The sequence below is a fragment of the Penicillium odoratum genome, assembly GCF_028828045.1.
Source record: "Penicillium odoratum strain IBT 22623 chromosome Unknown utg000008l_segment0_segment0, whole genome shotgun sequence".
Lineage (NCBI taxonomy): Eukaryota > Fungi > Ascomycota > Eurotiomycetes > Eurotiales > Aspergillaceae > Penicillium > Penicillium odoratum.
In genome coordinates this window covers 2,929,638-2,956,955 of record NW_026643150.1, presented here as the reverse complement: position 1 = coordinate 2,956,955, position 27,318 = coordinate 2,929,638, and the positions used below count along the sequence as shown (strand labels likewise).

At 49.5% G+C, this 27,318-nt stretch overlaps 12 protein-coding genes across 12 annotated transcripts; 9 read left to right on the top strand and 3 right to left on the bottom strand.

Annotated features, from left to right (window-relative positions):
* Positions 1-1,632: 1,632 nt before the first annotated feature.
* On the top strand, positions 1,633-3,132 carry N7520_011322 (mannitol dehydrogenase family protein; the record flags this gene model as incomplete). The annotated part of the gene is made up of 1 exon (XM_057145255.1): positions 1,633-3,132. One exon carries the CDS (start codon positions 1,633-1,635, stop codon positions 3,130-3,132), a length of 1,500 nt encoding a protein of 499 aa, XP_056991009.1.
* Positions 3,133-4,330: 1,198 nt separating this feature from the next.
* Positions 4,331-5,572, top strand: N7520_011321 (inositol polyphosphate multikinase; the record flags this gene model as incomplete). The annotated part of the gene is made up of 1 exon (XM_057145254.1): positions 4,331-5,572. One exon carries the CDS (start codon positions 4,331-4,333, stop codon positions 5,570-5,572), a length of 1,242 nt encoding a protein of 413 aa, XP_056991008.1.
* A 1,086-nt stretch (positions 5,573-6,658) lies between these two features.
* On the top strand, positions 6,659-7,206 carry N7520_011320 (mitochondrial 37S ribosomal protein uS19m; the record flags this gene model as incomplete). The annotated part of the gene is made up of 4 exons (XM_057145253.1): positions 6,659-6,701; positions 6,760-6,775; positions 6,895-7,077; positions 7,164-7,206. The coding sequence occupies 4 exons, from the start codon at positions 6,659-6,661 to the stop codon at positions 7,204-7,206; spliced, it is 285 nt and encodes a 94-aa protein (XP_056991007.1).
* Positions 7,207-7,852: 646 nt separating this feature from the next.
* On the bottom strand, positions 7,853-8,760 carry N7520_011319 (putative TFIID and and SAGA complex TAF10 subunit; the record flags this gene model as incomplete). The annotated part of the gene is made up of 2 exons (XM_057145252.1): positions 7,853-8,296; positions 8,470-8,760. The coding sequence occupies 2 exons, from the start codon at positions 8,758-8,760 to the stop codon at positions 7,853-7,855; spliced, it is 735 nt and encodes a 244-aa protein (XP_056991006.1).
* A 543-nt stretch (positions 8,761-9,303) lies between these two features.
* On the bottom strand, positions 9,304-11,954 carry N7520_011318 (uncharacterized protein; the record flags this gene model as incomplete). Its single annotated transcript, XM_057145251.1, has 4 exons — positions 9,304-10,539; positions 10,592-11,245; positions 11,299-11,738; positions 11,873-11,954. 4 exons carry the CDS (start codon positions 11,952-11,954, stop codon positions 9,304-9,306), a joined length of 2,412 nt encoding a protein of 803 aa, XP_056991005.1.
* Positions 11,955-13,154: 1,200 nt separating this feature from the next.
* N7520_011317 (uncharacterized protein) lies at positions 13,155-14,909 on the top strand (the record flags this gene model as incomplete). Its single annotated transcript, XM_057145250.1, has 1 exon — positions 13,155-14,909. One exon carries the CDS (start codon positions 13,155-13,157, stop codon positions 14,907-14,909), a length of 1,755 nt encoding a protein of 584 aa, XP_056991004.1.
* An 890-nt stretch (positions 14,910-15,799) lies between these two features.
* On the top strand, positions 15,800-17,355 carry N7520_011316 (uncharacterized protein; the record flags this gene model as incomplete). The annotated part of the gene is made up of 2 exons (XM_057145249.1): positions 15,800-16,235; positions 16,391-17,355. 2 exons carry the CDS (start codon positions 15,800-15,802, stop codon positions 17,353-17,355), a joined length of 1,401 nt encoding a protein of 466 aa, XP_056991003.1.
* An 876-nt stretch (positions 17,356-18,231) lies between these two features.
* N7520_011315 (putative serine/threonine protein kinase (Nrc-2)) lies at positions 18,232-20,145 on the top strand (the record flags this gene model as incomplete). The annotated part of the gene is made up of 2 exons (XM_057145248.1): positions 18,232-19,057; positions 19,112-20,145. 2 exons carry the CDS (start codon positions 18,232-18,234, stop codon positions 20,143-20,145), a joined length of 1,860 nt encoding a protein of 619 aa, XP_056991002.1.
* A 1,005-nt stretch (positions 20,146-21,150) lies between these two features.
* Positions 21,151-21,447, top strand: N7520_011314 (uncharacterized protein; the record flags this gene model as incomplete). Its single annotated transcript, XM_057145247.1, has 1 exon — positions 21,151-21,447. The coding sequence occupies one exon, from the start codon at positions 21,151-21,153 to the stop codon at positions 21,445-21,447; it is 297 nt and encodes a 98-aa protein (XP_056991001.1).
* A 1,087-nt stretch (positions 21,448-22,534) lies between these two features.
* N7520_011313 (DASH complex subunit DAD3 family protein) lies at positions 22,535-23,196 on the top strand (the record flags this gene model as incomplete). The annotated part of the gene is made up of 2 exons (XM_057145246.1): positions 22,535-22,765; positions 22,945-23,196. The coding sequence occupies 2 exons, from the start codon at positions 22,535-22,537 to the stop codon at positions 23,194-23,196; spliced, it is 483 nt and encodes a 160-aa protein (XP_056991000.1).
* Positions 23,197-23,601: 405 nt separating this feature from the next.
* Positions 23,602-24,903, bottom strand: N7520_011312 (mitochondrial 37S ribosomal protein uS5m; the record flags this gene model as incomplete). Its single annotated transcript, XM_057145245.1, has 2 exons — positions 23,602-23,819; positions 23,880-24,903. The coding sequence occupies 2 exons, from the start codon at positions 24,901-24,903 to the stop codon at positions 23,602-23,604; spliced, it is 1,242 nt and encodes a 413-aa protein (XP_056990999.1).
* A 443-nt stretch (positions 24,904-25,346) lies between these two features.
* Positions 25,347-26,960, top strand: N7520_011311 (tRNA (uracil(54)-C(5))-methyltransferase; the record flags this gene model as incomplete). The annotated part of the gene is made up of 1 exon (XM_057145244.1): positions 25,347-26,960. One exon carries the CDS (start codon positions 25,347-25,349, stop codon positions 26,958-26,960), a length of 1,614 nt encoding a protein of 537 aa, XP_056990998.1.
* Positions 26,961-27,318: the final 358 nt, after the last annotated feature.

Below are 27,318 nucleotides of genomic sequence, written 5' to 3'. Positions count from 1 at the left end.
GAATGCACCTCTCTAGGGAAAAGATGAATCAGTTGTCACAGCCTTCTCGAGATGGAACATATTGCGTGGACTAAAAGGGTAAGTAAACAGGGGTAGTACCCCTGCAGCCCTGCTTAATCAAGCTAGTTCAATTCCCCACTAGTTCAGAATCTCAGATGCTGCTCACGTCATAGGAAGAGTCAATCTGTAACAACATCACCGATAAGCAAGACTGATAAGATCTGGCATAACTATAACGCCATATTACTCTCTGGTGCATTAGCGTAAACAAGCTCTACATTGCAGAACCGAGGTGCCTTTTTGCCGGCAGAAAACTGGCGGTACAGCATTCCATTATCAACAGCCCAGATATTAGTAGTTAATAGATACTCTAGATACTATAAGTGTCATGTTTTATATTAGCCGAGAACTCCGCAATTGATCCTCTCATTCTTCACCTTGCTATCCGCTTGTCCATGAGCATTTGCATACTTCACCCCGCTTCCCGAAGAACAGGCAGCTAAAGCCAAAATTGCCTAATTCGCGCCACCTCAATCTTGCAACGAATCCCAAATTTATTTCTAGGTGTTGAGCACTGGCTCGGCATTCCTATCGGGGTGGTACATATTGAGTTATATTCAATATACGACAGAAAGAGGAGTAAGTACATAGTACCAAGTGCTGCTTGCTTGATTCTCGGCAAGGAGCTAGGATGTAACACGATGGCAAGATGAAGCGAGCGAATCAGGAAACAAAGAGATTAAGCGTCTATATGCATCAGGATACAGAGGAATAGGCGTTCAGAATGTATACAGCATAATGACAGCTAGGTCACAGGTGGGGTATGTCTTATCTGGATTGCCGCTTTATGGTTTCTCTAGATCATGGAGTAATTGTCAGCACGAGTAAGGTTGAAAACGTGATGATGACTCGGGATGTCCTAATTGAGCTACCCCGGCCCGGAGCTCACTGCCCCCCTTGACCCACTTTTCCCCGTCAGATTACTGTGTATACCATGGTAATAAGGTATTTTATCTGCATACAATATGTGTTTCAATACGTAAATATATTTTGTTCTAGAGCCAGCCCACGTGTAAACTACGGCGGTACGGTTTTGTCAGGGGGAGGGAAAGCTATTGTATTTAATGTTATGTAATGTAAAATAAAGAGCTCCCCGCCCACTACCCGTTCAAGTTAAGATCAGGGAAACTCAATTGCCGGATATACCACTTTAAGATCGCTTGCAAACTTTCGTGCTTGATTTTGAGATTCTTTAAGCCTGTCAATATGCTTAGCTCTAGAAGTGTTCTAGAATCCTGAGCGCAGATGACCATCTGATTTTGTTAGCTCATTTACGAAGGGTTGTCGCGGACCTCTACATACTGCTTGTAGCGATGGATCGACACTTCGGCCAAATATCAGAATCCCCGCGTGATACCAAAGATGTCTCTGCGGTGACACGAATACATATCTTATTCGTTCCGATGGGGCCCCCACAACATTCCAGCACATGATGTGGGTTGTTCTCCAATTTTACCAGACCCGGCGGGTGGCGGTGACGTGTATAACGAAGAGCTGCTTGCAGCCATTTAATAATATTTATCCTACCTTCTTCCCCCCTCAACTTTTCAATTTGTACACATCACTCTCACCATGGCACCCTTGAAGCTCAACAGCAAGAACTTGCCCCAGATCTGCGCCGCTGCGCCGGTTCAATTCCCTACCTACAAGCGTGGTAACGCTGTCAAGGAGGGAATCGTTCACATTGGTGTGGGTGGCTTCCACCGAGCTCACCTGGCTGTCTATGTCAATCAGCTTATGGAACACCATGGCGTTACCGACTACGCCATCTGTGGGGTTGGCTTGCAGCCCTGGGATGTGGGCATGCGTGACGCCTTAGGTTCGCAAGACCACCTCTATACTGCCATTGAGCGCTCCGCCACGGGCAGCGTCGCCAAAGTGATGGGCAGCATTAACTCCTACCTCTTTGCCCCCGATGACCGCGAAGCTGTCATTGCGAAGATGGCACACCCTGATACCCATATTGTGTCGCTTACTATTACCGAGAGCGGATACTACTACAACGAGAATACCCACGAGCTCCAGAGCGAGGATCCTGATATCCAGCACGACCTCAACCCTGCTTGTAATGCCCCGAAGACTACTTTCGGCTTCCTATACCATGCTATGGACCGACGTCGCCAGCAGGGCTTGAACCCTTTCACTGTCATGTCCTGTGATAATATGCAGGGCAATGGTGCTATTACCCGTAGCATGCTAGTCTCTTTTGCGCGCCTCCGCAATCCCGAGCTCGCGGAGTGGATCAACACGAAGGCCCACTTTCCTAACGCTATGGTGGATCGCATTACCCCACAAACCTCAGACGCCGACAAAGTATCTCTCGCAAGCGAATTTGGCATCGAGGATTCGTGGCCTATCGTCACGGAGCCTTTTATGCAGTGGGTTGTCGAAGACCACTTCTGCGACGGTCGCCCTCCATTCGAATTGGTCGGAGTGCAGATTGTCAAGAATCACAAGAATGTTGAAGAGTTCGAGAAGCATAAGCTACGTCTGCTTAACGGCAGTCACGCTATTATTGCCTATGGCGGCCAGCTAGCAGGATATAAATACGTCCACGAAGTCATGGAGAACCCCCTATTCAACAAGTTCATCTGGCAAATGATGCAGGAGGAGGTGAAGGCCACTCTCCCCGAAATCCCTGGTGTCAGTATCGATGACTACTGCAAGACTCTCGTGGAACGATTCTCCAACCCCACGATCATGGATCAGTTACCCCGTATTTGTGGCGGTGGTACTGGTAAGATCCCCCAGTTCATTATGCCCAGCATCGCTGAGGCTATCTGGGTTAACGGGCCTTTCCGTCGTCTTTGCTTCACCGCCGCCTCCTGGTTCCACTACATCAACGGTGTGGATGACAACGGCAAGAAGATAGATGTTATGGACCCTATGCTCGACGAGATTCAAACTCGTGCTCGTGCTGGAGGTACCAATCCAATGGAATTGCTCAGCATTAAGAGCCTCTTTGGTGAGGATCTGCGCTCCGATAAGCGCTTCATTGAGACCATTACCGTCGCTCTGGAGGAAATTGCCCGCGACGGCATCCTCAAGTCTCTCCCCAAGTACATCGACTAGATAAGACATCTTTGAGCTTTGGGCTTGCTGAAGAAGAACTTCCTCCTGACAGCGATTGATATCATTTTGTGGGCATCCGCCACAAGGGTGTGATTTTACGAAAAGGCGAGACATGGATAGAGAAAAGTCGGCTGTGATAGATTGAGGATTTTGTTGGAACATCGACACAATGAATTTGAGATCAAGGTGGCGAATGGAGGATTCTCTTGTGTACTTGAACTGTTTCTCTTCCTCCCTTCTTCTCCACCCCTGACGTTGAATGCACAGTTGTCTATCATCAGATCTCATGGTGAGCCTCTCTGACCATCGAGATGGCGATGTAATTTTGATGGAGTATATGCAAGCTAAAGGCAGTAAGGCAAGATTAAAGCATGGTAGATGATCATGTGTATAGTACAATATACAATTAGACTGCATGCGGCTTTTTGTTGCGGATCAACCCGTGATCGACGTTCATGTTATATTTAGCTTTAGCCTTCATAGACCGCCTTTGCGGGCGGTGAATTCTTGTCTATCCAGTGATATCCGCCTTCAGCCGAGTTCATTGGTATTTTAATGCCTATGTAAGGAGACTAATATTGCGTTTATATCTGCCTGTATACAGATTTTGACATTGCTCACCTATCCATGTCTTAAGAAATTAAGAATGAAATGTGAGCAGTAGCGAGAAACCCATCCCGGATTAAATGAAATCTGTAGGGCTGACCAACGTTAAGCGCCTCAGCAATAAGGTTGGCCCCTGCACTGGGTTTCACGGGCCGTCAACAGTGTAACCAGCGTCTCCTGAAATTCTCCTCGAAGCTTTCCTTTATTACCCTCTCAAGTTCTCATTAAGCGATCTATTCGATTCTTCGATTCTAGCCTCCATCTTTGATTGGAGCCGCTACATCCTGTTGAGTTATCCGGCATGCAATGAACAACGGTCAGGGCAGCAGCCACTCAAGACCTCCCATCAATATGCCTAAAGGAGATCAAAAAACTCCCCAACTAGGCAGCGATGACCTGGTGCCTTTTGACCATGTCGCTGCGGGACAGTAAGTATTAACCCCACCAAGCCCCCAAATTCCCCACGCGACACAGCTACACGCCCACTTGGGCGGTCGCTCACGCGAGAGGGGAAATACCACCCAGGGATACATAGCCCACCACCGCCCTACCCTTTGACCTCAGTGGATTTGACAATAGTACTAATCTCTCCATGGCTTCCTGCAGCGAAGGTGTCCGCCGGACCCTCTCGGGGTCATTGATCGTCAAACCCTGCACTAAACAAGAAGTCGAGTTCTACGAATCCAGCGCCCTCCACCCTTCCTTCCAGGAATTCATGCCCTTGTTTGTCGGCTCGCTCTCATCAGCTGAGCAACAGCAGCCCCTTGCGATCGCCGCCGCGCAGCAGTCCGGCGCGGTTTTTCTGCCTGCACTTGGTGGTGCTCCGACGGATCCCGTCTGTCCCGAGTCGGTAACACCTGCACTGCCTACGCTGCCTGCTGCCGTGCCACTTGAAGGTGTGAATGCTGGGATTCCGACAGAGTCGCCCTGGGTCCCATCCGAGGGGAAAAAACTAGAGACTGGTTTGTCGATCGTGTTAGAAAATGTAGCATCGGGATTTCGGCGACCAAATGTGTTGGACGTGAAGCTTGGAGAGCGGTTATGGGCTGATGATGCGCCGCCTGCGAAGCGGTCGAAGCTGGATGCGGTGTCGAAGGAGACAACGAGCTCAAGTTTGGGATTTAGGATTGCGGGTATGAAGGTCTGGACGGGCGAGGATGGGGAAGCAGATGAAGGCGCTCGGACCAACCCGTACGCTACTAAGTATGAGGGTGCTGAAGGGGAGAAGGGCGAGGTTGTGGAGAAGAATGGGTATCGACGCTATGATAAGTGGTATGGACGATCATTCAACGAGTCGAATGTCAAGGAAGGGTTTGCGACATTCCTGGCGGGTGCTAAAGCTGGTACGGTTGACCGGTCGAAAATGATCGCGAGGCGGATTGTCGAGGAATTGAAAAATGTGCAGCAAGTGCTTGAGTCGGAAGAGAGTCGCATGTATTCTTCCAGTGTGTTAGTGATATACGAAGCAGATCCTGAGGCGATGGAGATCGCTTTGGAAGAGGAGAAACGACTGTCCGAACAACCTCAGGATGAAGATGTGCAGGGGGAGGATGACGATGAGGTCAATTTCGAATTCAATGAGGAAGCATTTGAACTGGTGGATGCGCAAGGAATGCCTCAAAAGGCCATCAATATCAGCATCGACCCCCAAATCAACCAAATACCGGAATTCGATCTGGGAGATGATGAGGACGATGAAGATACGCCCAAGGTCCACGACTTGCGAGTGATCGACTTCGCACATGCGAAATGGACGCCCGGTGAAGGCCCTGATGAGAATGTGCTGAAGGGGATACGTGGTCTGATCAAGATATTGGAGGAACTCGCCGAATGATGAAATTTGTATAGATTTACATTCATGGGCCTCAACTGGTCGCAGGCGACCATTAGAGTCTTCGCATGCCTGAGGCAATCTAGCTATTATATTGAGGACGAATATTGGAGTAGTCATGAATTAGCGAAACCCAGCTCTTCAGATGTTCATGTAGTATTTACTTAATACCCTGGAGTACTCCGTATTGCCTACTCCTATGTATTTGGTGCATTCCCCTGGGTAGTGCAGTTTCTTATCATCCTACGCAGAGACCTGGTCAAGCTGAGATATTGGAAGCCAACGCTTGAGAGTGAAGCAGATGATATGATCTTATGCCACACCAAAGATGGAATCTCGCAAACTATTTTAATTCTTAGCCACCGAAAATAGATCATGAGAGTGAAGACAATGCAATTGCAGGCCAGTCATCATTAGCCAGCGTGCAGATTTCTGGCCAAGGCCAATCCGGACCTTGATCCTCTACTGGCCAACCACCAATTGTCTCTAGCCCCGTCGATATTCTCAAGCATGCAAGGAAATCCAACTCGATAGAAGGCCTTTGCAACATTCCTAGACTCGCTGTTGACTCGTAACAGGTTGTTGAAAATTTGGGCGTCATTCAACACAGCGACGTAGGTGTAATTGAATCTCATGATTGTTATGTCCGGTTCATCCTTTTGCTCTATTGCCTTAATGTTGATGCGGATGATCCGTCGGCATTTAAAGCATGCTTCCATACCATAGTACGAATTTCTGCTGGAAGAGATCGAAAACAATGAAAGCTTTGCTCTTCAGGTGTTAAGAGAAAGTAGGAGATCTCCAGTTGTTGTTGTGGCTCCATGCTGAAGACTCAGGAGAAGGAAAAAAAGAGTTGTAAGCGAAGTAGAGATGGAAGTGAAGTGAAGAATTCATTTGGAGAGAAAGTTTTAGATCAAGGTACATATGGGAAGTAGTAGCCATAGTGAGCTACTAGTTATAATTTGGTTGATATTTAGTTAGGTTGACCATAGGTCCATAGTTAACTATCATTCGCTGACCTAATCCAACCCTGATCTTTTTCAACTTTCGCCGCTTCACAACGAACATCCTCCGATTGTCCGCCACACCATGTTTCCCACACGAGCCCTGCTGGGCCGGTCGGTCTGGAAAGGTGAGATATTCCTCAACCCCACCGACTCTCCCATTTTGCAATCGTTAACTCTAGCCAGGCCCGAACATCGTCCCGTGCGTCCATCCCGCTCCACGTCCATACACACACTCTGCCGCCAGGAACCCAGCGACAAGCTTCCCAGGACGGTCGCAAGCATGTGAAAAACAGCATCTAACATTGAATTAACTTCTAGTCTCCCCCTCCCGCGAGTCCTTCCTCCTCCCCCGAACACTCCCCCGATCCGCACGACAAAGCGTAGCGCAACTATCCTGCCCAACTTTGTCGGCTTGCGCTTTGCGGTACATAACGGCAAGACCTACCAGGAAATTTCAATCACCGAAGAGATGGTCGGACGGAAGCTTGGTGAATATGTTGCGTATGTCCTCCGAACAACTCGACTGGACAGGACCTATTTGATGGCCTTGCCCATGGCAATTGTACTAACGTATGCCTTGAATTTAGGACCCGCAAGCGCTTCACCTACAAGCAGTCTAAGAACAAATAGATGAAGAGCACGGCTGCACTTAAAGCCGGATATTTGAAGACCTCCTTCCGGCGAATTACCTTTACCTGCCTCGAATCTCGAAACCCTCGCCTCGATTCGAAACGCGTTTTCTTTATTTGCAGGGGAAATCTTGGATTCCCTTGTCCCGTACCAAGCGGGATTATTTCTTTTGGTTTGGCCTTGTGGCCCATGTACAGATACATCAGTGGTTCCCTTGTGACATTAGCTATATGTGTGGGATGGAGTTTAACCATGGAACTTGTTCAATATCAATATCAATATCATTTCATGCATTGCTTTTAATTAACATCCTAGGAGACAGACACAACCCTGCAAACATTAAAGATACATGCTGAACTCCGTCTTCTTGAGATTGGTTTTGCATCCTCCAATGCTACAACATACACTAAGCCAAGTCAGGCACCGACTGAGCAGTTATGGAGATGTATCAGCATTGGAAAGTGGTAGCATTGGTCTCATTCTTAAACCCCTCCAAACCATTGAAATGCTCGGGATATCCTTCCCGCACCCATCGGGTATCAACATGTACGCCCAGCGCCAGAAAGTAAAAGCCCACCATAGAAACGTGCAAAGGAACTGAACGCAGAGCAAGGTCTCCAAAGACCCATTTTTCATCCATGTATACTTATCGGTAAAACTCTCCGCGCTTGACGGTCACGCCATATTCAGAAACTGCCATGCCCAAATCCTCCATCGTCAAGACAGTCCGTCCCTGTCCAGATCCACCGGATCCACCACCACCGAAACCAGGACGTTGAATTCCAAGGTGAGTGTTGCCCTTGCCAGCCTTGGTGTCACCGCCTGTTGCACCGCCTGGCGCAGCGCCCATGCCGGCAGGGGCGCCGATGCCAGAAGCAGCGTTCAGACTGCCCATCGGGTTGTTGGCGGATGAGCTGTTGGAGGCGCGGATACGAGCAAACTGGTATGAGTCGGCGGCAATATCGGAGACGAACTTTTGCGTGGCCAGTGCGAGGAGGCGAGCGAGGTGTGGAGGTGTTTGGTTAGGTCCTGTGCCTGGAGGGGGGAGACCGGCCAGAGTAAGATAGTGGGCTGTTACGGCATCAGGAATCTAAGAGATGATATGTTAGCTGCATGTTCTTTCTTTCTCTTTCTCTCACTTTGTCTAGTTGGGAGTGACTAGTATCATGTATGGTTGACGTTCGGTATCGCGGGGGCAAGCGATGAAATTCCAGAGAGTATGAGGGCAGCAGCTGAGCAGTAAAGGTATAGGTGATCACATACAATAGGGGCGTAGTCATCCATCTTTCCTAGAAACTCGCGCAAACTAGTTTCCTTCTTGGTTGGTGGCGGTGCAGCAGCCAGGGCGTCGAGACCAGGCGCATTATCATCGGCGGTACCGGAGGCATTCTGGTCAACGTTCATGTCGATGTCTTGTTCGATAGAAGCGTCAAGGTCCGTATCAGGTTTAATAGCAGGGTCAGCCGTATCTGGGGGTGCAGTGGATGAAGGGACAGGCGGCTCTTGTGACCCGTTTGAAGGTTGCTGAGAAGGGGAGGGTTGAGTTTCAGCCATATTGGGCAGTCATGGGAAGGTGAACCCTCTGAAAAAAGAACAGGCTGCAGGGGACCAAGGGTTGGCAAGACCAATCAATGGCAGTGAGCTTCGGAATCCCGGGGTGTTGGAGATTCTATGCATTTGCGGATGAAAGAGCCAGTCAGACGTAGGCGGAGAACTGGTGCACGGACCACATTGAAGAGTGGATTTACAGATTTACAGATTAGCTTCATCATTCTATCCAGCGTTTGAGATTGTTACTAATTGCTTTCATTGGCTTCAAATTCATAGCTATGTACTTATACACTCAAGTAAATCCAAAACTTAGCTCCGAATTATGCATCACGCATCTTCATGCTCCATGATCACTAAAATCCTCAATTGTGCAACCCCATAATACAAGTGATGCAGTAAAAAAAAAAGTGCAAAGAAAAGCAAATTGGAAGAAACACCATTTTGTGACATACGCTCAAACGGGGAAAGGGCATCAGACCGGAAGCAGATCAGATCATAAAATATCACAACACTACCATGAATTGATAGATAACAGAACTCCATCGATCACTGGCCCAACTGCATGTGTGGATCAATATGGTCCTGAGTTGGTTGAGGGTGCTGGTATTGACTACCATGAACCTCCTGACTAAGTGTTTGCATGAGGTTCTGCTCAGCAGTCTGATCAAAAACTGCCTGGCTGTTCGCGTCTGGGGGTAGACTGGGTGATGCAGACATCTCATGGCCACCGACAGGTGACGCATGGGCTCCAGCCAAGGCCATCATTCCCTTGATACCTTCCACGTGGGCTTTATCTTCTTCACCCTGCTTCTTTTGTCTTTCCCTGGCTTCTCGCTTGGCAGCCTGTGCAGGGGCTCTTGTTTTTAGCTCACCAGTGACAAACTTGAGGTAGTAGGGCACTTCGATCCCACTCTTCAAGAAGAAAAGCTTGAGATTGCGAGCCTTGTCCTTGAGCTGAACCTGGTTGCGGTCTTTCAAAGCCTCACTGATCGTGCCACCGGGGCCAAACATGGCTAGGATCTGACTCCAATGAGGACCTTTGACCCGGTCTAGTCCAGCCATGAGAGCACTCTCTTCATCAGTGGTCCAGGGTCGGCGCTGACTGGGTAGGCCAGACTTGCGGCTGGTTGGAGAAGACTTTGCAGACGCAGCCATGCGGGCACGCTCATACAATACCTGTGTAGGTTGTGACTGAGTGTAATGGGGTATTCCCGGCATGTAGCCATGGTTTCCAGTCATCCCATTAGCTCGCGCTTGCATGGTCTGGGCTGCATTGGGAGTGTACTGCTGGAAATTGGTTTGCAGCGGGCTTTGCTGAAATGTCAAACTGCCAGGTGGTTGTTGATATCCACCAGGAGGTGTCGGACTGTGATATTGTTGCGGCGGATGCTGCACAGGTTGTTGAGCAGCAGTGTAACCATGAAGATATTGGTTGTCGGGCTGAGGGGTGTGTTGTTGCTGTTGTTGATGCTGTTGCACCGGCTGGGGTTGATGAGACGGCGATGGGCTGGCCTGAGATTGTGGCTGATGTTGCTGCTGCTGGTGTTGCTGCTGCTGATGCTGCATCTGCGACTGCTGCTGTGAACGTCGAAGGCCATGGCCCTGCAGAGCAATTTGCGCGGCACGAGCGGCGCGAGCCACCAGGTCACCATGCATGTTCCGGTCCACTGGGACCTCAACCGGCTGAGTAACAGCGAACTGGCCTTGGTGAGTGGTACTTGGAGATTCTTGCGCATCACCATTTGAACTTGATGGCTGCCGTCCCTTCACCGGCTTCTTGCCCTGTGGGTTATTAGCGTATGATCAGATGATACAGTATGGGATGGAAACTCACTGGCTGGGTATTAATGGTATCGAAGTTCTTAGAGATGAAAGAACTAAGATCGCGTAGGAAGTCCTCCCATTGGTACTTATCTGGCAGGCTCTTCATCGCCTCCTCGTTGTTAATGTCGTGAAGAAGATGGTCACGTCGAGAGGCAAGTCGATTGACAAAGTCTGTTTCACTGGGGGCTAGCTGCTTGCTGCCAGGGCGTCGCTCTAGCAATCGCCGCTCCATATCATCGGGGAACAGCTCATACAAGAGACTTGTTCGGGTGCGCGACTTGTTGTTCATCGCGGCGATGAACGCCTGGGTCTTGAGCTCCAGATACAAAGCAGCTTGAACCTTCAGTAGCCTCCCACCATCGGCCATGAAAACACTCAGGAAATGTTCGTTCAACTCAGCAAACCCGATTTCCTGGGAACCAAAGATACTCGACACGAACGAGGCCAGGTTGGCCTTGCGGATTACATCGACTTGCGAGGAATCCGTGATTTCGAGATCAGTCAACTGGAGAAATGAGTGCTTAACGGAGTAAACTCGTTTGGTGTGATCAAAGAGCGAGCGCATGGTTGCATAGGCTTGGCCATTCTCCGAGTCTGGCTCCGAGATCATGGCCGTCAAATCTTGGTAGCTGTTCTTGGACAGAAATGAAAGAATTTGGGTAGACTGTCAGCGTGGTTAGTGTGCGCAAATTCCTGAAAAATATATGCAAGACTTACCAGGTTGTCCAGAATAGGCAAACTTTGAATTTTCAAGTGGGAGTTGGCCTTGAGAAACGCGTAGCCTCTGGCACCTGGAAAGTCGCCCGATGGGGGAACTTCTTGAGGACCCATGGAGACAGTTTGTTCCTGTCGATCGGTATGATCCATTATCTCAGAGATGATGGTCGCGACATCCGGGTTAAGGTTGGGATCTTCGTCCTGGGTGATGTTCTGAGTAGGGTCGAGCTGCGAGTGATCGGTCGGTTCCAGGGTGTCTACAATTCCTTCTCCAAGCGCTGTCGCCAGTTCTTCCTCAATTTTATGACCGGCTCCATGGTGATGCTCCGAAAAAGAGTCATGGAAGGAGATGTCGCCCGAGCCCGAGCCGGTTCGACGCTTTTTGGCAGGAGGCGAACCGTGTTGGTCGCTGTCCTCCAAAGGATGGGGGAATTTTTGATCTGTGATCAATTGAAGAGAATCAAGGTCAGTCATAAGTGGCTATAAATGAGTTGCAAGGAGTGTTTGAGGGTTGACTTGGGGGATGAGGCGGAATGGGGACAAGCTTTGACGGAACGCTCCAATTCAGACTCACCAAGGTCGCCATCATCAGGACCAAAAGATGGCAGTTCCACAGAGCCATCAAAAGATGGTCGGGAACCTCGAGTTTCGACCATCTGGACGTGAAAAGAGAGGGGGTTGGCACGTCAACTTTCCAAGAGCAGAAATGAGGGCTTAGGGGTAGGGCGCATTTGTAGGGCTTTGGAAGGGAGGGAAAGTTGGTCTTTCTTAGCCGCAGGGATTTTCTGCCGGTGGGGGCGGTGTCAGTGTCATTATTGGTCAATTAACTGACCGCCAGGGAACACCTTCTACACTCTTACGGACTGCTAAAGAACCACACTTAATTGCAAGAATTGGGACTAAGGTGCGTTGACATTAATGTCTCATACTTATACTTTACTCTAGTTGACTAGGTAATTGTTGACATAAATGTGTTGATGTTGACTTGGTTGAGGTAGAAATAATGAAAATCCGGGGTCCGCTTTACCCGTTGAACATCGACCCCGGACTTTCGCCTGACACTTCAGGCCAACCATTTTCTCTACATCCAATCTTTACAGGAACACAAATGCTTCCGCCTCAATATGCTTACCTGAAGATCTTGATATGATATGACATTTTCTTGGCAAAATTTAAATGGCAGGGTGGGTTCCAGTCCGGCCCTAGCGGCCATGTACCAAAACAACTTGTGAGCGTCATCGACATCAGAATGATCTGCGTGTAACCTTCGAGCCACACCTCAACCAAACATCGGATTCCTGGAGGTTCCAATTTGACAGAAATCAAAACCATTGAGGGATTTGAAGAAAATTATCAATAGCAAACGTTGAGAATGATATATCCCTGCACATTGGCCGTCTAAAGTAAGTAGATAGCAAATGGAGCCCACATGTAGAACGCAGGTTGATGAATTAAGGGAGAAAATGTCCATCCGGGTCTACCGAAGCTGCCGAAACTTAATTCCATCTTAATGTTTGATTGATCTCCTGCTGTTATTCTCCCCAAAAGGGTTTGCGCCCCAAGAGACCGGTTTCCGAAAGCGGCCTCAAGTGCTCTTTTTGGGACCGATTTCCCTGATATCCTGAAAGCCATGAAACTTGGGCCAGGGGTCTAGCCCATCCATCCTACCCTAGTATCTATGTAGGTAGGGAAGCTTCGGAAATGTCTTGCATTTATTCGAGTGGCTCCCCCGAAAACTTTATACTTTGGAATTTTGGACTCGATTTTGACAAAGTGCCTGTTGCTCCATTGGCAGACATCACTTAATCCACCACCAATTGGAACATACTATAAGATTGAGCGGCCTGGACGTCATTATGCTCAAAATCCGCCAATTCCTTATACTTGGGGCTTTGGTTCTCCAGGTCCCTGCCCTCGCCAGTGCCGAATATACCGAGAAGGTCTGGAGTGTTTTCGCCTACACTCTCTATGGAGATAGTACCCCTGACGCACTGCTTGAACAACAGCCGGCAGGCTTGTCGGCTTATGGAGCCAGTCAACTTGCCGCTGTAGGAACGGCGTTTCGGGACCGCTATGTGTCGTCGGCCGGGAGTACCAATGCAACCGAGTTTGCAATTCAGTCTATCTCTGCATCTGTTCTGATGTCAAAGAACTTGGAGGTGCTTTCGACGACCGATGAGAATGTCATTGCATCAGCGCAAGCATTTATGATTGGCCTTTATCCGCCTCTGGGGGAGGAGAACATGAACGCTACGGATGCAATCGTCAACGGAACTACTTATACCGCACCTTTGGACGGATATCAATTCCCTAAGATTGTTACGCTTGGAAGCTCTGACCCCGGGTCCTTGTTTGTAGCAGGCCAGTCAGAATGCACCATGTACCAAGCTGCGGTGTCTGAATATCGGGACAGCGGGGTGGCCGCAGAAATTACCCAGAACTCCGAAGTATTCTACCAAGAGCTTCTGCATGACGTATTAGCTGGGGCTTACAATGAATCAACGGCAATATATGCGAATGCTGTTAGTATTGCAGACTATCTAGAATATGAGGTCTTGCATAACAGCTCTACATCGGACCATCTATTTGGTGATGATCTTATCCGAGCGCGGTCCTTGGCGGATCAGTTCAGCTATGCTACCAATGGACAGGACGATTCAGCCCTGAATGGATCCACTATTGGTGCAGTCGGCCCCATTGCTGGTCAAACACTTGCGACCAGCATCCTGGAGGCATTCAATATGCACATGGAAGAGGAAGGAAACGGCCACAAAATGACGCTGCTCTTTGGTGGCGATGAGCCTGCTGTGGCTTTGGCTTCCCTTGTGGGCTTAGCCAGTGACCAGCAGCCAAACTTCTACTCCCGTCCCGTCCGAGGCGCGTCGTTGGTTTTTGAACTGTATAGCCTCGAGACCGACGGGGATGATGATAGCTTCCCGGACAGTAGCGATATGTACGTGCGGTTCTTCTTGCACAACGGCACAGACTCTTCCACGGAATTCGTTTCATTCTCGCTTTTTGGATACGGGCCCAGTCAAACCTATCTCCCCTGGGATGATTTCCAGGATGAAATGGAAACCATTTCGTTACAGTCAATTGACGAGTGGTGTCTGCGTTGCAATGCGAGCTCCGTATTCTGTGCAGGAGCACTGGACCGCGGAGATCCTACCCCCAAGAAGAAAGGTATGGCGCCTGCAGTAGCCGGCGTCATTGGAGCAGTCGTCACGCTTGTCGTGGTGGGGTTGATAGCTGTGATTGGGTTCTTCATCTGTGGTTTCCGTAAGCGCGCAGAGAGAAAAAAGGGAGGTCACAAACCGAGCATTGGAGGATTTAAAGGAACTAGCAAGCTTGCTAGCGATGTGGATGTTTCTTTTCACAATCCCATCTGGGGAACCGACAAGGCTGCCAGCATGGAGGAGGATAATGGGTTTGCTGCCGGTGTGGTCATGCGTGGGCAGGAGCGCTTGGGAAGCTGGGAAATGGGCCAGCAAAAGCCGGAGATGGAGAACGTCCAGTCGACGACTCAGCGAGGGTCGTCGGTAGATGAGGATCCTGATGAATGGCGGCTTCATAGTCGTATGCAGCCTGTCATGGTCCGCGAGAGTGTCTGATATCAATATCGACTAGATGACCAAGTTGACCTAGTAGATAATATCATTCTTGTCTTTTTAATCGCTGAAAAAGGATGTTGCTCCATGGTTCGGAGATATTCTAGGTGACTATCGTTCCGTCACTTCGCATCTGGTTCCCAGTTTCATCCTTCTCAACTACTTCCCCCATCGTCCCTGCCGAAACAACCCCCATCAGCAAAAGAATCAATTTTTCGAATCTATTCAAAGCTTCTTTCTTTCTCGACAGGTAAGCCACTAACTCGACTTTGAACATCATGAAGTACAGCATTCTAATGCTGATGGCGTTTTCCAGCCAGAAAGACGTTCCCTGTAACTGGACACCCGATTCACAGCATTGTAAGTGACTCTTCTTGGTTTAAAACGTGTCGTTCGCGCGCCTTTCTCGCGTCTGCATATCTCCAGTCCATATTCACTTGTTTTGGGATTGAAGAATACAAAACAGTGAATGTGTCGGTGTGGAGGAAGCCGAGTAGGACTTTGACATGCGGGTATCCTCTCACGGTTTGGCTCACATGGCAAAGTTCAAGCATGTTCAGCAAGCACTGCAACAACATGTATATGTGAATAATATACATGAATCCTTGCTGATAATGAATCCAGGCAGACTGTCGCGTCCCAAACAGCAAAAGAGAGTCGTTCTCTCCGAATATCAGCCTAACAGGCTAGTTGGAGAGACGCCTAGATCGCCGTCATCCCGACCTATCAAGTCTTTGACTACACAAGCCAGGTCTAAATCCCAACTGCAGCCGAGTAGAAAGGAATCATCTTTCCCTCTGATTTCCGCAGAAGACGCAGGCTTCATCCACTTTCTTCAAACACATTCAACGTCACAACATAAAAGAGTCACTGCTGGTGGCAGAATTGTCTCGATGAATCATATTTCTGTTGATATTGCAGAGCAGCTCCTGGCAGATGAACCCAATGATGTCCAGCTGAATATGCCTCACTTGGATCTCCCCGGTCCCCAGGTACCTCAGCCAGTCGAAAATGGGAGTGATGAAGATGAAAGCTCGGCGGACGATGCGGGGTCTTCGGCGTCGTCCGAAGTTCCTCTTCAAGGGGAGCCTTTGGAAGTGCGAGTGCGACAGCCGGTGTTACATTCATACTTGATGCAGAACCCCAACCAAGTTCAACATCGTCGCAGTTTGTCCAACGTGATTTTGTATGAACAACGCTTCCCCGGCGGCATAGCCATGTCATACTTCCCGCAACACATAATGGTAGGGCACCTGCAGACTGTCCAGTCCTTCGAAATGGCCATCATATATGCCTTTTCTGTCCCCATTTTGCACCCGGTGCTTCCTGGTATGTACCTGAGATTCAATTGGCCTATGACCTTTTGCCAATCACGAGGCTACGCGTGAATCACTGGTCCATGTTGGAGAGCCCGAATATGAACATCATCAGTCGTGGGAATCGGCACATAATGCTGGGTTGGACGGAAATCATTTCGCGCTTAGTAAGGAAATGCATGGGAATTCCGCACCGATGGTACCTCGCGTGGGATCTGCTGAAAAGACACCTTATGGCCATCAAGCAACTTATCACTGAAGTGAGTAGGGTCATTGCCCTTACAGAAAGGACCTCTCCGTACCATGGAGAATTCCGAATGATGTACATCAAGATGAAGGAGCATGTCGAAGAGCAATGCGCAATTCTTTGGGCTGGATATGCTCGGTTTCGGCTAGACCAGGTAAGGCAATGGGAGGCGGCGATGCTGTTCCCGCAGCGTGTACACGTCCCCGGAGTCTCCACTGGTGAACAAACTGAAGGTGTGGTCGCGAATGGTACGTGGTATCCACTGGCACACGGGGATTTGCCTGTCGTGGAATACAACGCTGGGGTTATGAGTGGCACCTGGGTCAATGGCACCTGGTATCCTAATCAACAGGGCCCCCAAGATACAGAAACTTTGAATGAAGAACAAACCGACGCAGCTGTCATCCATCCTATTCCCTGTGCGGCACCGTCTGTCAAATCTTCCGAGAGTGATTGGTCGGTGGAGATGGAGCCTAGCTTCTTCGAGAAGAGAGCATCTGACCAGCAGCAGCAACGCAACTCCAACTCCCTCGAGAATGGTCAAAGTAGTGAATCCGGAGATGTTCCTTCTGGTGTTCAGCAAGATCGTGATGAACCCAGATTGAGCCAATGTGATGGTGCGGATGACCGTGCTGGTGAGAAGAAGCTTTTGTCGGAGGGGTCGACTAAAGATCAAACTGAACGCCACCTCGAAGTTTCCGTTGTCGGTTGGAATGAGGCCACCTCAGCTTATCGCCAGAGCGAACGCAGCAAACCAGGTCACCGGATGAGTGCTTACAAGCGTCAATGGATCCCCAACAAACAAGTCACGGTAGAGCTGAGTACCACTAATGCCCATGGTGAGATTGTTCAGGCCGGTCCTTCACAGTACAATGAAGAGGAATGAAGAAGGAGCACACGTAGCTCCTTTTGCAGCAGAAGGGATTTAAGTGAACTTTTGTTTATGAGTGATTTTTGACTTTTTGATGCCTTTCTCCTTTCTTTGCCTTTACCTTCTTTTGCGTTTGCATTTCAACTTTAAGGACATCTCGAGACACTACGGTTCATGTGTCCTGCGTTTGAGTGTCTCGAGATGAGCTAGGTTTGATCGTGATAACCTGCATATTTATTGATAGCAAATCACGTGGACAATACCCCTTGTTCCTTGTAAACCCGTCTGAACCATTATTAGGTTAACCAAGTTTGAACCCGGATGGCGATATATCCGTGTTGCCACCCGTGGGGGGATTTATCAATTTTTCCTGGCAGGAATTAAACTGTAGTAAACTGTAGCAAAATAAATGTATGAAATCCTGACAGTAGGTAAATTCAAGAGGGAATTCAAATACAAGTAGTAGAATATACAAATCTTTCAATGGTTGAAGTTCACTCTCCCTCCTTTGTAACTTGTTATCGCCAGTCTCTCCAAGAATGCCTGACTAATCGGCCTCCGCGTCCTTCTCCACTCCTCGAACTCCCCTTCTCTCCGATCTTCTTCTACGACAGTTCTCTCTTTTCCATTTTCGGTATAAGATGCAGTCTCATTAATGAATCCTACTTCTGTGCTGCTTTTCTTACCATTCTTTTGGGTGGATCACCCTCGTTTCAACCTGGTGTGCTAACCAACGCCTCACCTGTTGTATCTCCAAACCTGTCATTCCCATCTCTGAACGCCCCGCCACCACTTCATTGTTCACCCTTCCCTCCCGTGCAACCCTTCCGCTGAGATTCCAATCTCTTCATTCTGTGGGGCTGTGTTTTTCCACCTTTCCGCCCCTCCGCCATGACGCAGCTCTTTGCGTCTAGTCCCTCGGCAATGAACGAAAAGCGTGGGAATTTCCCAGGTCTCTCCCTTCCTACCCGTAAACACTCCAACGAGTCGAGCCACTTCCAATCCAGAATCAAGAACTTTTTCCGGATCAATAGCTCAAGCAGCCAGACTTCATCCCACGGCAGCAGCCAGTCTGGCAATGATCGCGAGCGTGAGAAGGAGACCCAAGGGGCTACCGCCAAGAACGAAAAGTCCAGCGCTTTCCGACAATCTCGCTTCCTGCCAACCATCGGTCGCAATCGTTCAACAACATGCGCCAGTGAAGGAAACGCTCTGGATGATGGCGTGTCGCCCACTGCCACTGCGAATCCGTATTTCGCCCACCAGGGTCAACCAGCATTGAGGCATCGGAACGATGGGTCTGTGCCCTCTTCCCCACCCGACACTCCCGAGTTGCAGGTCACCGGGGTATCAGCCGTGGAGCAAGCGACTACTGCGAATAAAGAGGAACTTGCGCGCAAGTTGCGTCGTGTGGCGTCCGCTCCCAATGCGCAGGGTTTGTTCAACAGTGGTCAGGGCGACCGACCCCAAACCGCCGAGCTGGGTAAAGAGCCCCTCGTTGAGTCAAATGTTGCCGACATTGATGCCCCTATGGCCCTTGCGGTGCCTACCATCAGTGAAGGTTTCCGCCGAACGTATAGCTCGAATTCGATCAAGGTCCGCAACGTGGAGGTGGGTCCCGCCAGTTTTGATAAGATCAAATTGATTGGCAAGGGTGACGTGGGGAAAGTTTACTTGGTCCGTGAGAAAAAGTCAAGCCGACTCTATGCGATGAAGGGTAAGTGGAATTGCGGCACCTTTTACGATTAGTCCATACTGACAGTTGATTTAGTCTTGAGTAAGAAGGAAATGATTAAACGCAACAAGATCAAGCGGGCCTTGGCTGAGCAGGAGATTCTGGCTACCAGCAACCACCCCTTCATTGTTACGCTGTTCCACTCCTTCCAGTCTGAAGATTATTTGTATCTCTGCATGGAGTACTGCAGCGGTGGGGAGTTCTTCCGGACCCTACAAACCCGGCCTGGCAAGTGCATCTCGGAGGATGCAGCCCGATTCTATGCTGCGGAGGTCACTGCTGCTCTTGAGTATCTTCATTTGATGGGCTTTATCTACCGGGATCTTAAGCCAGAGAATATTCTCCTACATCAGTCTGGCCATATCATGCTTTCGGACTTCGACCTGTCCAAGCAATCAGGGCCCGGTGGTGCTCCTACTATGATCCCTGGTCGCAGTGGAGGTACATCCTCGGCTTCATTGCCCACTATTGACACAAAGTCGTGCATTGCCGACTTCCGCACAAATTCCTTCGTCGGCACGGAGGAGTACATTGCGCCAGAGGTAATCAAGGGATGCGGTCACACCAGTGCTGTTGATTGGTGGACATTAGGTATCTTGATTTATGAGATGTTGTATGGAACCACCCCATTCAAGGGCAAGAACCGAAACGCAACATTTGCCAGCATCTTGCGGGATGATGTACCATTCCCTGAGCACTCGGGTGCTCAGCAAACCTCTAATCTGTGCAAGTCTTTGATACGCAAGCTACTTATCAAGGACGAAACCAAGCGTCTTGGCGCTCGTGCTGGTGCCTCTGATGTCAAGACCCACCCCTTCTTCCGCTCGACTCAGTGGGCGCTTATTCGTCACATGAAGCCGCCCATGATCCCGCATCAGGGACGTGCTGGTACAGATACCATCAACTTCCGGAATGTCAAGGATAGTGCTAGCGTGGACATTGGCGGTACGGACACCTCGAAAATGAAGGGTGTGCCGATGGACTCTGGCCTCGCGACTCCGAATGGAGAGCTGAATGATCCCTTCGAAGAGTTCAACAGCGTCACTCTTCATCATGAGGGGGACCACTGATTGTGTTTCATTGGAGCCAAGCCCACATTGTATCTTGTCTCGCTTTTTTCCTTATCCGTTTTCTCCTGGCAAAGGCGGGAGCAGCCGCTTGGGCATCGGCTTGCTGACGACCATGATGCATTCACGACCGCATTCAAATTGTTTTTTTTTCTCCTTCGCAAAACTTCGGGTGTACGGAGTGTTTCGGGGCCTTTTGTCAACTTGTTACTGCCTGCCTTTTTTTTGTTTCCTCCCTATTCTCCCTTTTTGGCCGTCTTACAATCCCCATATTTGCATTTTCCATGATCGTCGAAGGCTTTGAACCACTCTCGATTACTTCGTCGCTAAGCTTGCACCTGACTTTCCACTCCTTGTGCTACGAACCCTTGCTGCCTATTTGCTAGAAGCTGCGGCATATATCACTCTACTTTCTCTTCGATGCAGCGGACGGCGTTATGGGTCTTATCTTCGATACTCGTAACATTTGTTTCGATCCGACGTCATATTATTCGCTTTTTCTTGTTTTTTCTCTTCTGATTCCTACCATGGTGCGGTTTTGGCCATTAGCGACAGCTCAGCTTTTTCTTGGCCTTAACATCTGTTTTATCTAGGGAAGTCACTATATCTCAAGTTTAGTGCCTTTGCAGAGATACAAAAATCTTGAATTTACGTGATCTGCGCGAAATTCTCACTCCATTTGAGTAAATATGTAGGTAGAGACATACCTTTGGGTTAATTGTTCAACGACATCTGGATTCATCCATGATTTTCTTGTGAACTGCTTTTGATCTTATTCTGCAGTTCCTTTGCGGCGGATCGGGCTCAGTGGAAATCCGAATTAGGACTAGGCCAGCCCTGACTATATCTAAGTAACTATGGCTCTCTACGGCTCTCTACGGCTCTCTATCTCTCTCTATTTCTGTTCTTCTCTATCCGCAACCTAGCAGCATACGAATAGCAGCATACAAACAGGATCCATCACTTTCGTTACAAACATTGAAGACTTCAGACCAGCCGAACTCGAGGATGGCAGCGAATACTTCAGCCATCAAGACCCGATTTCTAGTATTTTCAGACACACACGGACTTGATAGTTTACCCTTTTCGTTGAGTCAATATGCAGATGTAGCGATTCACTGCGGCGATCTCACTACGGAGTCCAAAATTGACGAGTATCTAGCGTCTATCCGATTGCTCCAGGCCGTGAATGCTCCTCTCAAACTCGTGATAGCCGGTAATCACGACTTCACAATGGATATCCCGGCATTTCAGAAAAAGGTGGCAGAAACACAACCACCGCTGGACCCCAAGTTGGTTGAGTAAGTATACAGCTGCTCTGGGGACTCGAGGCGAATACTTGACGACGCCACGGGCATCACCTTTCTAGACGAAGGTAAACACACTTTTCGTCTACAAAATGGTGCATCTTTAAAGGTTTACACCAGTCCATATACACCAACGCTCGGTGAATGGGGTTTCCAATATCATCTAAATCATGGCCATAACTTTTCTATTCATAATGTCGATATCGCCATAATCTATGGTCCGCCAAAGGGTCTTATGGATTATACCTACTCTGGTGAGCGAGCAGGCTGCCCGTATCTTCTTGAGGCAATAAGCCGGGCACGACCTCGGATGCATTGCTTTGGTCACATTCATGAAGGATGGGGCGCAAAACTCGTCACTTGGCGCCAAAAGACTAGTGCGAAACCTTCTTATTTGACCAATATTGACAACGGAAGTTCTGTGCTCATCGATAAACTCTCTACTATGAAATCCAGGGGCTTGGCTGCTACAAGTCATTGCTCTGGGGAACCTAAACCAGTTAAAATATGGTTCTCAGACACTTTTTGTCAATGCTTCGATCGAGGGTGCAGGCGACCTTCCGATACAGCCACCATGGCAAGTGGATCTTGAGCTTCCATCCGCAAGCGACTAGTTTCGTACATTCATCAACCGCAGCAAATGAAGATGGGAAAGCCGACTTCGATGGCTGTCTTCCAAGACCTCGAAACATCAGTTCGAAATTCAGTGCTAGTGTCGACTATGCAACAATGTCGCATCGATGTTTGAGGCCTAACTCTGGGATTACTGTTATTTAGATAGCTGGCACCTGTGGAATTGCAGCTCCGAATACCCAGAGTCCGTCTTCTTCAGCATATGCAATATTAATAACATTTCAAGTGTAAGGATTAGGGTGCTAGAATAGTAGAACATAGTCAATTAATTACATATGTCTCTGCAAAAGGGAATCGAGTTTCTCCAAACCTTGGGAATAGCACATAGATGATAAACTAGTTGTAGAAGTGGACCCACGGGACATCTGCATCATAACAAACTCCACTTCGACATCCTCAGTTCCTATTTTTTTGTCCCCGCTTCCCAGCTTCCCAGCAAATACACGTTTACAATGTCGGCATTCACATCCCACGATGAATCAGATGACCAAGACTACTCCTATGTCTCCCCAGAAGCCACTACCGACACTCCCCCCAAGCCCCAAGAGATGACCCAACAAGAAACTTCGCATGGCCGCAGCCGATCCGCCAACCCGCTCCTAGGAAACGACAATCCACTCGTTTCCGAGCTGGAGCAGGAGGTATTGGACGAGTACTCCCGTCTTCTCCGGAATGTGAACCAGGTGAGTTGAGCGGATTGGAGTCGCAGAGAAAAAAAAACACCGACCCCGCACCGGATCAGATCGTTTGTTTCGCCCCGATCAACATCATATCTATCCTGCAAATGCGCTACCCAAATGGCCTACTTCTCCTGGTACCATTTCATCAGAGCCGTAACTAACAATCATTGCCTGATACCTAGCTCTCCGACAAGATCTCCGATTTGGCAGGCTCCCCCGCCTCAATGACACTCGATGGCCTACGTCTGCTAGAGCGCAAAACCGCGACTGTGTGCACATTACTCAAGGCTAGTGTGTACAGCATCGTTTTGCAGCAGCAGATCTGGAACGAGGATCAGGAGCAGCAACAGCAGCAACAGCAAAGCGGGGAGGGTCAATATGGTGATCAGACATACCATGGTGGATATGAGGAAGGAGACGTGACGTACCAGTGATTACGGTCTCGTTCAGGCAATTGGGATTGGTGCTATCTGGTTTTGTTTCTGCGAATATATACCCGGTGCTTTTTTGTTTACTGGCGTCTACTGAGACTGGGAAATTCACCAGGGATTGGGGGAAATGGGAATGGTGACTCGTACTTTTCTTTCCATGTACATTACATCGGTACATTTGATGCAGAATGTTTAGGGAATAGAGTAAAGTGACCACGGGCCTTGATGGCGCAACTTGCCCAGGTTTGCATATGTAACCTGGAATCTGCTTTGATCTATTGAATCTGGGCTGTAGAAATATAAGTGGTTGAATATATCCTTTTAAAAACAAACGAGTACAGGTACAAGTACATGCGATTGGAAACACGCGAGAGAAGAGAACACATTATATACAAGAGGGAATTTTCCCTAGACCTTGCCGGCGTAGTACACCTTGCGCACATCGACCATCTTGCGGCCACGGGCCCGAGCAACCTCCTCCGGGTTGCGTTGGCTCATGATCGCCTCATATGCGGCCTTAACGGTGTTCATCTTGTTCCTAGAGCCGGAGACCCGGGCGGCCAGATCATGGAGACCCGCGGCGCGGCACATTTCGTAAATCAGATATTGCACACGGAGACCGAAGCCTGATAAGATTGTTAGTTGAGCTGAATATCGAGCTGCGGGTTGCGTGTTGTAAAACATACCTGGGGGACGGTGCATCAATTGCAGCTCCACGGCGCCGACCTTGCCCTTCACATCGCCATAGATGGTGCGGTTCTCGTACCGAGGGATCGGTTGCATGTTGCGAATGGCACGGTACTGCGACTGGATCTTCGCATCGGCAGCCTCATCAGACTTGGCCTCTCCGATTCCCAAAAGACCGTTGCCATTACCAGCAATGGACAGACGGTAAGCACGGCGCACCTTACCGAGACGGGTCTGGTTCACGACACTGTGTGAAACAAGGGTCTTGGTCCGCAGGTCAGCGACCTGACGGTTGGTGTATCCGGTAGCCAGGAGAAGGCTCTTCAAGGCATCAGTCAGCTCCTCGGCCACAAGGGAGCGCTCCTTCTCGCCCCTCTCCGCGGCACTCTTCTTCTCTTCCACCCGGGGATCGTCAATGGTTTCCCCAGGGCCGAAAAGGTCCGGCACAAGCGCGCTGTGTGGGTTCAGCTCGTTCTCCTCCTTTCCATGAGTCAATCGCAGCGATTCACCGAACCGCACAAAGTCAGCACCAGTAGCGTCCTTGGGAAGCTCTGCAAAGAAGCGGCCAAAGTCCTCCACGAAATCATCCTCGGTCTTCAGCTTGAAGTTGTAGTCCGAGTTCGACTGGGGTGCCCGCACGTTACGGTCAACACCGGGCTCGATCACGGAGAAGTCGTCCAGGTAGTTAAATCTCAGAGGGTCGGTGCGTGGGCGGAACTGTTCGGCCATATCCTTGGGGTCAATGGCGGCTTCACCGGCCTCGATGGCCTTCAGCTGGGCCTCCGAGTATTCCTGCGCCAACTGGGCCTTGGCTTCGGGTGAGTAGGGCGCATAGTCTGTAGGTTGCGGGCCAGAACGAGATGCGGTTTGCTCCTCGGGAGCCTTAATGTTGGGGAATTTGGGTTTCCGGTTCGACAGAATTGCAGGGGATGGGTGGAATTGGCGACGAGGCACTCGCGTGCTTGGGGTGGCTACACGGGAGAAGCTGCAAAACAGACATTTTGCCGGCCGTGAAAGACTCATTGTGGGGAGATTTTAATACTCGTTGGCCAGCTGTACGCTAGCTACAAGTACAGAAACAGAAAGGAAAAACGCCCAACGACGACAATGGGTTGAACACAACTGACGGGCAGTTTGGAGTGTTTCGGGATGGAATTTCTTGCTTGGCGGTCAGTCAGTCATTAACCAATCAACGACGACATATCACGTGTAAGGGTGTAAAACAGCCAATCAGCGTTTTCTAATAAATTTCCAGAATTTCGAGCCTCCAAATCTCCCCGTCAGTTTCTCTTCTTTTTGGATCCCAAGAATTACTTTGTCTTTTGTACATGTTTCTTTGGCGGCCTTATTTCTGGCGCCAGACCAATCGTTGCCTAGTATCGCCTCGTCCAATTATTGGAACGCCCCCCGTGTCCAACCTCTCCGTGTATCGTCATTCAGCCTATGCGACAGACCCCGCAACAATAATGTCGAACATTCCCAAGAAACAGTTCAGTGGCAAGAAGCAGAGGAAGGTCAAAAATGACCGTACGAAAGCCAATGGCTTTGACGAAGTGTTGCAAGCCGACATTGAGCAACTGATCAAGAAGAACCGCCCTGAACAAGACCAATCCGACGACAACAGCGCCCCGGCGCCTCCACCTTCCCTCCCAGAGACATTTACCGAGATTGATGTGACAGTGTCCGAAATTTCCTCAACTGGTGATGGTTTGGCGCTCTCTGAAAACAAGGATCATGTATACTTGGTACCATTCACTGTACCGGGAGACAAAGTCCGAGTCAAGGTGATTCGGCACTTTCCAGCCTTGTCCTATAGTATGACCGATTTCCTCAGTGTCATCGAAGCGGGACCGAAGCGCAATGACGAGCTTATTGGCTGCAAGTACTTTTCCAAGTGCTCTGGTTGCCAACTGCAGATGATGTCTTATGAGGACCAGTTGGTTCACAAGCGTCGCATCGTGGAGAAGGCCTACGCCAACTTCTCTGGCTTGATACCGGAACTCATTCCTACCATTGGAGATACGTTCCCATCTCCTTTAAAATACGGATATAGAACAAAGCTTACCCCGCATTTCGCGCAAGGCGGTGCTGGTAAAGGCAAGAATGCAGACGGTTCGGAGCAGGAGGTCAAGGTGCCACCCATTGGCTTCACATACAAGAACCGCAGGGCGGATATGGATATTGAGGACTGCCCCTTGGGAACAGACATTGTGCGCCGTGGCCTCAAGAGCGAAAGAAAGCGAGTGGCCGAAAACATCCGTTCGTACAAGAAGGGCGCAACACTACTCATGCGCGAGTCGACCTACCGAATCCCCAAGGAAGCCCCGGCAGCTGATTCCGAGACCAAAGAAACAACCTCGTGGCTAGTACCAACCCCAGGCGCAGACACCGGCGATGTGATCCGCGTCGAGCGCGAAAACTACTTCGAGGAGAAGCGATGCATCAACGATAACAATGCCACATCCGTTGAGTATGTTGATGACTATGCCTTCAGCAACAAGGCCGGAGGTTTCTTCCAGAACAACAACTCTATCCTGTCTGGCTTTACCGAGTTCATTCGCTCCCAGGCTCTTCCCGCCGGAAACGAAGAAGATCCCCGTCCTATCAAATACCTTCTCGACGCCTACTCCGGCTCGGGTTTGTTCACCATCACCCTGTCTCCGCTTTTCAAGTCCAGTCTCGGTGTCGATGTCGCCGGTGACTCCATCATCTGTGCTCGTGACAACGCACGCGCCAACAACCTGCCCAGCACCGGCTTCGCCGCAGCAGATGCAGCCGTGTTGTTCAAGGATGTTCCATACCCCGCCGACCAAACTCTTCTGGTCATTGACCCCCCTCGCAAGGGCTGCTCAGATGATTTCTTGCAGCAGCTCCTCGCTTACAAGCCTCGCCGTGTTGTCTACGTGAGCTGCAACGTCCACACCCAGGCTCGCGATGTTGCCGTCATGGTGCAGGGAGACGAGAAGCAGAATGTTCGATACGAGATTGAGAGCATCCGTGGTTTCGATTTCTTCCCTCAAACGGGCCATGTCGAGGGTGTTGCTATTCTAAACAGAGCTGAATTCCCTCTGAAGGAATAGTCGACACGCATTGGCAGTTGAGATGGAATCTTTATATAATATGTTGGACTTCATTAGTCTCGTCAGGATATCGAATTGGCTGGATATATGTTGATTTTTTTGAGATACTCGCATACTGTTGCCGGCGTTGAGGTGGAAATATGGGATTACCAAAAATGCGTTGACTGGAGGCAATGCTCTTTAAACATATGCAGTTGAAATGAAAGAGCAACAGACAATTGGTAAATTTTGCATTTTTTTTCATACGCTTCTGAATAGCTATCAAAATAAAATAAAAACCACAACCAAATCCTCCTCTATCTTAAATACTCGGCAACCATTTGTAGGATGCTGAAGACCCAGTGCCATGCCCGCTTTG